The 10,936-nt window shown below is 45.6% G+C and overlaps 1 protein-coding gene across 4 annotated transcripts in view; it reads right to left on the bottom strand.

Moving 5' to 3' along the window:
- Positions 1-107: 107 nt before the first annotated feature.
- LOC120894086 (galactosylgalactosylxylosylprotein 3-beta-glucuronosyltransferase P) overlaps positions 108-10,936 on the bottom strand; it is a 44,483-nt gene continuing 33,654 nt past the window's right edge. For all 4 annotated transcript variants that reach the window (XM_040296457.1, XM_040296458.1, XM_040296456.1 and 1 more), the window contains 5 exons: positions 6,269-7,157; positions 3,681-3,903; positions 3,080-3,234; positions 2,712-3,002; positions 108-2,629 (listed from right to left, as the gene is read on the bottom strand). In XM_040296457.1, the coding sequence (XP_040152391.1) occupies positions 2,522-2,629; positions 2,712-3,002; positions 3,080-3,234; positions 3,681-3,903; positions 6,269-6,769 (1,278 nt within the window). In that variant the 5' untranslated portion in view covers positions 6,770-7,157 and the 3' untranslated portion in view covers positions 108-2,521. The remainder of the gene's footprint in view (positions 2,630-2,711; positions 3,003-3,079; positions 3,235-3,680; positions 3,904-6,268; positions 7,158-10,936) is intronic.

Raw genomic sequence — 10,936 nt, 5'->3', positions numbered from 1 at the left:
CGTCAAGTTCATCGTTCGTTAAAATGTCTTTCGGATGCAGTAGCCGTTAATTTGAATTCAAATTCTCCTTGCAATGCGGTTAAAACGACAAATGATTGCACACACAGTTCCTGAAATCGGTAAGATAGAAGTCAAGTTTATTGTTTCATTTTGTTTGATTCGCCCCCATGAATCCTCCTGAAAACTCACATCTGTGAATCAAATAGTAGATTATCACTTATCTGGATGATTACTGGACTGTTCTGGCGGTTTCCAGGCTGTTTACATGCTTCTCGATTGATTTGCTCGCCCTAGCCCCGGCTAACCTACATCCGCTTTCGCTTCATCTCCACATTTTTTTCCTTTTGTCCCTCCCAGCTAATGATCACAAGTTTTTTTTTTTCTTCTCTCCCCTCACATCTCACACTCGTCCTGCCACTCGTGGTTCGAGATTCTTATTGCTAATGCTTTCAAACCTTCCGCAATACACCTTACATGGCGGTTCTTTTTCCTTTTCAAACGTTTCACTGTCCAAATATACTGTTTATTTAACACTCACAATTGATAAAACGTTTTTCCAGCTGCTCCAGACGGTTCTGTTGGAGGAAGTTTACTGCTGGAAAAACGGCAATTAACGATCAAACGTATTCAAAGATTAGCCTGCATTAAACACACAGAGAGATATGGGAACGAAAGCGAACCAGCTTTGTGGAAAGCTTCAAATAGAACGGGAGAACTGGTAGGCGTAAAGATTGCTCGCGCAACGAAAGCTCATGACTAACTCGAAACGATGCGCTGAGATAGATATCCTACGGTACACTTGATAAGATAGTCAGTAAAACAGCTAGTGTTACATCAGAAGAAGCTCGTTCGCGAAAGAGTTTATGCTCTTTTGGTTTGGGTTGTTATACACGTTTGAGTAATGTTTGATATTGTGTACGTTAAACATGCTCGCTTAAAAGTTACAAGAGAAAAAGGAACCTGAACATCCGTTTTTTTGTTTTTGTTGTTTTGTTTATTTGCGTACGTTTCCCATCCACCTAGTTTAAAGTTGTGGAGAGAACATGTTCTTGTTTGGGGAGCACGAGGAGTCACCTTCGATTGTTTTGCATCATGCTTTTGTAGTTGTTGTTATCGTTGGAAAAGGTACTTTCGGTAAGTGTGCAATGTATATCGGTGTGCTCCTCATTACATTCGACTGTCCCCATGTGCGCCCAGCCGGACACCGGACAGCCCTAAAAAGGTGGACTAGTACGTGGACGTTAAAAACTACCACTTAAAAATAGAGCCTGAATACAACAATATACTGATCACTTAGCTACGTTAACTAAAGGGCTGAAGTAAAAACGAATACCTCGGTTACCACTATATGTACAAACGTATGTATGTCAAGGGACTGGACATACCGTCCAGCTGCCCCTTTCGGCTGTGACCAATTCCAACTCGGCTGGTACGCTCACAAATGTTATCTACTCACTAGAAATTTGTTAAAAAACTTTACTATCTAAAAAAGACCCCACCACTTCGGGGACGACTAATATTCTCCAGCATGTGGGAGCGACATTGGGGATTGGGGGTTTGCATTCTTACGAGTCCCATGATTTGAGTGTTTATAAGTGAGAAAGGTGAATGTAGCATGTAAGTGTATATTGTTTTTTGAATAGCTGTACGCACTATGTATACGAGAGTTGTTAACGATAATACGGGAGCTCGGAGCACGACGGTTATCGGCCGGTTTTTTTGTGATGTTTACAATATCAATCGCCTATTGAAATTAAACTGAACCAACCTGCAAAATCAAATGCAGAACAGCATTTCAATCAGTATTCAGGATTCAGTATCTTCCATGCTGTGAACAGCATTGAACCGCAAATTTGCTTTTAAAACATTACTGACAGTAAATTTGTTGGAAATAAATATGTACAACATCACTTTCCTCTCCCTTAAACTTATGCTTCTGTCTGTGTGCTTGTGTGGTATGTGTTTAAGGTATCAATCTGTTTTGGCCACTTCTTTGGTGCATATCCTAACCTACCATTAATCTCAGTAGAATGGTACTTTATTTCTTGATATTTATATGCGAAGATAGCTTCGTCGATCGTTGCTGAAGTGAAGAATAAACTGCAATTCTGTGTGTGTGTGTTCGAGCTTGTCAGTCCGGTTCGCGTAAAACTGGTGCGAACCATTGCGCGGAATGATGTACATCTATAATGGAATAGTCTGGCCACTGAGCCTGATGACGGTTGCTTCCAAAATGTTAAGTACCAATCGCACCTACCGTCCGTCCGAAATGCCGTCTCTCTGAGCACCAGTTACTGTATCGCGGAAATGGGGTTCAAATACATTGATCGGAAAATTGATATCGCAAATAAACAAAGCCATTTCACATGCGTAGGAAGGGCCATGCCTTCCCAAGGTTCGATTCCTATACGACGCGGAAAAACGCAACTCTTTATGGGCCCTCTCCTCTAAACACCCAGACGGAGAGTTTCTTTAGCCAACGCGGCACCATCAGCGAATGTCCGGTCGTATTCCACTCTTTCTACACGAGCCAGCTGGTCAGCTGTACCAGGTTCGTGCCGCCGTACTTCTTGCGATCCAGAGCCGGTGCGGGAGGATTTTTCCTTGCCTGCGTGTGCCATGTCAGTATCTGCAAACGAGAGGCGACCGAAGTGCCCAAACAGAGCGAACCGGTGAGTAAGATGGTAAAAATATTCCTCCAATGTTCTTACCTCCGTGCAGTTCGATGCTAGCAGCTCCACTTCCTTCAGCTCGAGCGGCTCCAGGCTGCGCAGGAAACCGTCCTCCTCGTACCCGGGCTTAAATGGCATCTGAGCCTTGGGGCGTTTGTGGAGAAACTTGACCGACACCGCGAACCCGGCCATATCGAGCGGATATTTGCGCCCGCCCAGCCAGCCGTCGTAGAAGCCCGTTATCGTACCATTCTTTACGACCGGCGAGCTGACCTGGTACTTAGAGATTAGACCCACCGGAAACATGGCCACCTTGCGTACGTGACGGAGCTATGGAGATGAAGGATGAAGGACGCCATTTATTCAAGTGTAAAGTGAGCGCGTTACCCTGATTATTGCACGCTTACCTGTTCGAATAGCTTCAGATTGTACGTGTTGTCATCGTCGGCAAAGTATAGGGTTCCTTCTGTCGCGTTCGCCCTGATCCACTGTAGCGCTCGGTTTCGATTGGACACACCTCGTGGTTTGACCTTTTGCTTGCGATACTGGGCGGGCATAGGCGCTGTGTTGCAAGAACAAAGAAGGATAGGATTTAGGATTGATTTAATGTTCCAGATGCTTTATCAAATAATATTCATTCTCCAAAATGTCTCAAATTCCATGTGAAAAACTTCTTCAGAAGTTACTGTAGTTCTCCATAATGATCGTAAATTTCAATGGATCAATTTCATTGCTTGATCGACGCGCCATCTAAGCTTCCCAGAATGTTCCAATGGTACATTTCTAGCGTTCCATTCAAACGAGAATTTGAATCCGCACTATCAGTTCCTCACAACCAGCCCTATGAAAAAGAGCATCCTTACTATTCTAATTTGCCAGATCTGATGAACTTCTGGTGGTGCTGCTAAGTTAATCAGAGTATATGTGAACGTGAACGCTTGTGGCTTGAACTGTCCTCAAACTTCCATCCTTTCCTCTCATCCCCCGGAGATATACACATTCACCTACCGGCAAGCTGCACAAATGGCACACCGATCTCCTCCAGCAGCCGGGTAACGCTGGCAGTTCGGTTCTCCGAGTCCTCGACCACAATCCACAGGACGTTCTGTACGTGTTTCAGCGTGTAACCGAGGCGGGTAAGCTCCGGGATCTGTTCCGGCCGCCGGTACGTCGGGGTGATGATGTACAGCGGGGGCAGCTGCTTTGTGTCCACCGGAAATCGATACGGCACCTGCGAATGCATGCAAAAGAGAGGAGGACATCCATGAAACCATACCATACCTACGAACTACGGGCTGGAAGTTGTCTAATTGTCGGAAGGAAAGTTTGCCGTGCTGTTAATCAGCAATTTGTGTGAACGTTAGATTACGATGCTACGCTTGCTGGGTGCGCACGCGATGCTGCTGCCAACACGTGCAAAAGTTTGATAATTTTTGAAACCGACCTAGATACTGGGCTGGGCGCGGGGAAAACTGTGTTTTCGAAAGCACATCCTGGAAGGGGACTTTTTAGATGAATAAATTATCGTTCAATTAATTTGATCAAAGGGATGGCTTCCTCGGTGAAATTCTACAGGATTCGGGGTGGTTTTTTTAAGAGGCACAAAATTAAATTGGAATGCCCGCAAGCAGGAGTAGCAGCAGCGAGCAACACCGGCGATTGGGTCATATAGGAAGCCCTAAAATGCAAACAAATAATGGGTCGGTGCTTTCAGTATTTTTTGTTCCTGTTTTACAACTTCCAATCAATTAATGGATGGAACGCTTATCGAGATGTTGGTTTTAAAACACATACATTATTGAATGAAAGAAATGGTCCGTGCTTCCAGATAGCTCGATCGTCCTTGTCCGGAATGGTGACACGGTCCCCGTATGGTAGGAGAGCTGGACAGTTGTCATCGGTTTGACTTTCGACACGTCGCGCGAGGCAACGCTCAATTACTTATTCATGGAACTATTGCACATTTAGCCCGGGAATTTGTTATCCCAGTGGTGGTGTGATGTCTCCAAAGACTTGTCGCCCGTCAAATGTTCGCTGTCCGTTCGGTCCCATCTGGACGATACGGTCGCGCTAATGGAACGGAAAATGAAAGTACAAATGGAAAAAGCAGCTCCGGTGGCAGCTCGTTGCCTTCCATTAGCAAACGTTGGTGTAGCATAATTTTGTAGTAGTGCCACCATACGGGAAGCAGAAAAAAAGGAATGAGATGCGCTTAGATGAGATGTCCCTTGGCTACTCGGCGTAAACACGCGTCATTCGACACAGCATTAAAGCCATTGGACAAAGCGTCGAAAGGACAAAGGACCGACAGCAAAATCAACACACCGTTGTTTACCAAGCATTTGCATCTTCGTTTCGTTCGAGCGGTTGATTCAAACTCCAATCAAACACCCAAACACCCACCACCACTCCCAGGTGAAGGTGGTGCCAGGATGCGACCATGCAGAAGGAGAATAAATTTCCCAGGAGCCATGTAAAACAAAAACACCTTTACATGGCACCGTCGCCCTCGGTACGGTGAGTGAAATATTGTGCTGGTAATAAATTATAGATGCTGCTACTACTACTACCGCTCAGTACTACTATCTGCCGCCAAGAGTATAGGAGGATGGCGTTGTTTGGCGATTCGTTGGTATCCGACTAATCAAACCTCCCCTTTACCGCCGCGTGTGCTCCAGCGTTTACCGAGGACATCAGCCAGGCAGAAGCGCTTGTAATTGCTGGCATGCAGCAGCACGCTCGGCACGCTTCAAAGCGGCATCCAATTGAAACAACAACCACCGCCCGGACACACCAACGTACGGTACGTCACGGCATCCGGTGCATCATGCTTGCATGCTTCGGTCTGTTGGTGCATGTTTCGCTTCTTGTAGAGTGCATTCAATCGTGTACACGATTCTGGTAGCCGGAACCATTGCTTTTCCAGCCCAACCTCCCGGGATCCAGCAATCCATATGCAACCGATTACTTCCTGTTAGCGGACGGTTCTGTTCCTTTGAGTGCGGGATTGGTGAGCACGGGAGAAAGAAGCTAAACTCCGGTACAAACGCGTTTAATCCTGATGAACGATTTTCACCGAGAAGGAAAATGAAAATCAATCGATTTTGGGCGTATGAGGGGTGCATGGCCAGTTGTTCTAGCTGCATCGAACGACCAATCAAACGATCGATCGCAAAAACATCCATCATACACATGCACACGCGGCAGGGTGTAGTGCACTCGGACGCAAAACCAGAAAATACAATTTATTTGGCCCCGATTTGACAGATTCCGGGCGGAGTGGCTCGGGGAATTCTGAGCATGCATTTTCGATGTTGACGATGGTCCAAAAGTGCATTATATTAATTTGTTTTGGAACTTTGATTCTTTTGGAATGTTGGTGCTTTTTGGGTTGTTCGAACATAATTACATTACCAATATCAAAGAAAGGTGGAAGTGAAATTCTATCAATTACTTTAGTTTTAAATATTTGGTACATCCAGTTATTGAAGTAAAAAACGTATCTGGAATTCATTTTGATGTTCTTCCGAAGAATCATGGTAATCATAATTACATAAACACCTAAGGTTGCTATCAATTTTGCATCGTGTACTTACATCTGAAGAACTTCCAGCTAGTATTCCATTTGTGCTCGGCGCTGTCGGTACCACGTTCGCTGTTGTCGTTGTGGATGTTGTCCTTGCCGTAGTGGTGCTCGTGGTGGTCGTAGCTGAGGTACTCGTGGCGGACGAAGTCGACGATGAGCGATCGTTTAGCTTCTGCAGCATATCCCTAGAGTTGAGGCTCCTCGAACGGATCTTCTCTGCTCCAAGTGCCGGCTCCGAGTCCCCGTACAGCAGCTCCAGACCATCGTTGCCTTGCAGTGGTGCAGCGACCACATCCGGCAAATCGTCAACGGCTCCGGACGATGCGGCCGCCGCATTGCTGACGAGGCTCGTGATAGAGCCCTGGTTCTGGCACACGATGAAGAAGATCGAGCTAACGAGCAGCATCAGATACAGTTTGTACGATCGCAGCATACTTGCAAATGGTAGGATATCCGTAAGCCGACGACAATGTGGTTCCTTTTGCTTTACCACTCGGTAATGCGTCTGCATCAATGCTCGAGATGAATGCTGCAGCGTGTTTGATATATCTTATCGTTTTTTTTTTTACTATAAACTATCTATGTAGCGTAATGGCAAGTAGTACACGCAAAACGTGCGACCCAGGGCGTACGCCCTCTGGTGGTAAGCTATTTTTGTTATACCTAACTACGTAGCAGTGGCACGCGTGAAGGCCGCTTGAAGCCACCGCTCATCGAGATATGATTGTGCAGACGGATGTGGTCGAATGTGATGGACGATGCTATCGCCGGCACCTGAATGCGTTCGCTGTCCTGCTGGAACGTGCTCGCGTCGATTGAATGTCAGTGCCATTTGTGAGCGTCACCAAGTAGCGAAGCACACCAACCGCCGAACGAAGCTCTCGCTGTTCTTCATTAATCTGCAACGAAACAAAAAAAAAAGATATTGATCGTTAACTTCCGTGACTTTGATGCTAATCTCTTCGCACTTAGTACAAAATGTTCTACTAATGCATTTCACTGTGCTAAAACACTTCCAGTGGCTCAGAGCAAACTCCTGCCAGAGTGTACAATTCGCTACGCTTATCGCATTGCTGATCACACGCACATGTATGGCGGTCGTCCGTATGTTGGAACTTCCGCCCTCACGACGACTAAGGCACCATCATCATCGCTGTAAGTTACTCAGAGGCTATCGCTGGGCTTCCCTTGGGCATACTTTCTGCTTGATGCGACTAACGAGACAGTAATTGTATGTAAATTTACCAACAGTTTCGTTCGTACTTTGCTTCCGACGTGACCGACCGCGCCGAGAATGAATATTTATCGTGCCTGAGAGATTGAAGAACCTAGAACCGCTTGGTTTGCTAGAGAAACCGACGGGTCGGAAATAGATGGTGTGTGTGTGTGTGTGTGTGTGTGTGTGTGGTATGAAACCGTATACTACTCGCAAACCAACCAGTCCAGTGGTCCAGCGGTTGATAAGAGTCACCATTCGCTGCTGAATACGATAAACATATCAACGAAGCTGCCATAGACCGCAATTCTTGCATGAAAGAATCTGTTCAATTGGCTCGGGTTTCTTCGAGTACAAAGTAAACTACCATTTCATGTTCATTTCGTAAAGTAAAGTAACCATACGTAAAATGTACTCACTACTGAGTCGTTCGCCATCACCATTTGAGGCTGGATCTAAAACAAACAGAAGGTTTACTCCAATTCATTCGAGTTCCAGCTATGCCAAATTTCCGGATGTGTTGCCCACCGGAACAAACAACCAACGAAGCTCTCGAAGGCATCCAAAAACATTCCAAAGTGAATTACAAAGTTTCAGCTTCCTTTATCCTTGGGACCATAATCGCTTGATCGGATTATGCGTCGCTTTCGAGTGAAGCTAGAGCTATCGTAGGGGGAAAAAGCCCCAAAATGCTCAAAAGAAGCGACGAAAGCATGCTGTAACGATTCACAAGCGAAAGAAGAAGTTATCAGCTAACGGTCTCCTACATATTCAATTCATATTTCGATTATTGAATGCAAAACAAAACAAAAAATATCCACAACAGCTTCGGACAGCTTGTGTTTCCAGCCTTGATTGGAGATCCGGAGTTCCGGTTTCATCTGGTTTTTTTTCTGTTTGGAAGGACTTTTACTTTGCTTGCTCTGTTTGAATGGTACATTTCATCAGCCAAAGAACATGACTCATATTTTATTCATTCGTTACGCGTATCACGTACTCTTGGTGACCTTGCTATCGCTTTATTTATCTACTTTCCACACCAAAGCCCCTTAAACTTCTTGCTTGCTGACGGATTTTCCACGAACATGTTGCCAAGCCTATGAGGGAATAAAAAGCGAACTCTCCATCGGAGATCATTCAGCATTACTGTAGATTTCTCATCAATGTCGGCTGCTGCTTCCTGGTCTAATGGTTTCCCTGCGTCGAACTTTTCCAGTTCGTTGACCATTTTTGCACATTTCATTTCACTTCCAATACGAAACACGACTATGGTGTCAGCTGATGTTTTTTCACATCGGCTTTCCTCATCACACACAGTTTCATTCAACATTCGAGTTGGCTTGTTGAAAAATAGCGTTTTACTCGGCAAATGGTTAATGAGAAAACACTTAGTGTCAATTTTTGTCGACCTATTGAGTATGTCAATGAGTCGAACATAATGTGCTAATGCTGAGTTGCATATCAGCCTGCCGATGGATCTGTGTTCGTGGTACAGATGAAAGGCTAAGCACTTTGCTGATGATGATTGTTCGACATTAGAGCGAAAAGAACAGAATTCATATCATTAGTGTTTGTACTCATTTTCAGTTAAGAAATTCAGCAAAACCTTTGCATATAAAAATAGAATCATCAGCAACCTTCAATGTGTGGAACCATCCAGAAGAAATCAGAACAAAAGCATAGCAATAAGACTCCAACTGCGTCTCACACAACGTGATTATTTAATTGCCTTTCTTTTCTGAATGACATCATTACCGCATAACAACCCGTCGCCAATTTCCCAAAATACACACTGACGGAAATGCCACCCCGCCATTCATCGGAAAACCCAACTGTCACATAATCGGCCACGGCAACACAACGCTCACGCACATTATTGTCGCGATCATCATCATCATCATGCAGTGGCCGGAAAGTGCTCTTCTCTGCAGCAGCACCGCAGCATCCGGTAACCCACAGCGCGGCCATCGTAAACCGGAAACGCTTTGGCCTACACCTAGTTTTGCGTGGAAAAATCAAAACATCACCGACCGGCATAAGTTGGCCCGTTTCCGGTCACCGTGCACCGCGAACTGGAGCAACGGGGGCGAACAGACAGCGGACAGACGGATATACAACAAAAACTTTTCGCTACACAGTCTCCCACACACACACACACCCGAGTCTCGCACACATGTGCGGTGAAAACAGTTCCACACCAAAACCGGAGCCGTATAAATCACGGAACGTGGTGGGCCGAATGCCGGTCGAGCAAATGTTGGCGCGACAACCGAGATGCTTAATTTATGTTGCACATAGCCCCGAGATCCGCAGCGACAGTGTTTGCGGTTATGTTTGATTGCATGCTCGCTGCCCCTTGCCGCCCAAGTCCGAGAAGTGCATCAGCATAGCAACGAGCGTCCAACGGAAGACGACATTGTTCCGATTGTGTTTGTTTTATTTTTCACCACCGCCCTTGTTGCGAAATCAGCAACGAATGCTGTGCATCCCACTCCCGCGAGTTCACGCCCGCAACCCACAACCGACCGCGACTGTCCGCACTGTCCGAAACAATCAAAACAAGTACGCCACACTAGAGACCAGCTTGCCTAAATGGCTGCGCCTCTGCCGACGAAAATGGTCACACTCCGCCCCGCGGGACAGAGCCACCGAGTGGAGAGTGTTTCATAATTAAGTGAAAATCATTTCATTAGCATAAATCAATAGTTTAGAATCGGAAACTCGGTACGGTACTCCCCCGGAGCTGGGGTGGTGACTTTGGTGTAGTGGGCGGCCGAATTGATTAAACAACGTTTGTCAAAACCCTGGCGTTCTGGCCCGGCACTGCGTGGGACGCGAACAGGGCAGAGCTGGGTTGCCCGTGTGCCAAAACAAACAGCATAAATTGTACCTTTCGGTGGTGTTTTCTTTTTATCGGCCATTCTGATCTACGGAAATGTTTTACTCTCTTAGGTACTGACGTGCCCTGGCGCATCCTTTTGCTTTCATTCTGTTGGGAGACTGATAATGATTTATTGGTATAACAACGGTAAGAAAATATTAAATTGTGGAACATCAAGGTTCACAAAGTAAATTTACATTTAACATTGCTTTGCTGAACACTTCACAGCATTACAGAAGTATTAGCTTAACTAACCCTCATTTTTCATTTTCCCATACATTTTTCCAATAAATAAACAACTTTAATCATAGCCTTAATAATTAAACCTCAACAATTAGTAGGCTGCGTACACAGTTCATTACTATTTGTCCTTGCCAGGGGGTTATTAAATGGAAGTTAACCGCTTTTTACGGAGCCTAATTTTGTTAATACTTTGCCATTTATTTACGCAACACGGCCACAAAGCCACGGCACGACCGTGCCCTCAACCAAATTGGGAGCAATGCTGTAGGCGGCGCTCTGGAATGCCATCCCATGAAAAGCTAACCCACCGGGAAGCTTCCCATCGGAGGTTTGAGATT

This window comes from Anopheles arabiensis, chromosome 2 (assembly GCF_016920715.1).
Source record: "Anopheles arabiensis isolate DONGOLA chromosome 2, AaraD3, whole genome shotgun sequence".
NCBI classification, from domain to species: domain Eukaryota; kingdom Metazoa; phylum Arthropoda; class Insecta; order Diptera; family Culicidae; genus Anopheles; species Anopheles arabiensis.
Note: the sequence above shows the minus strand (reverse complement) of the source record. Positions and strands in the feature narration are given on the sequence as shown.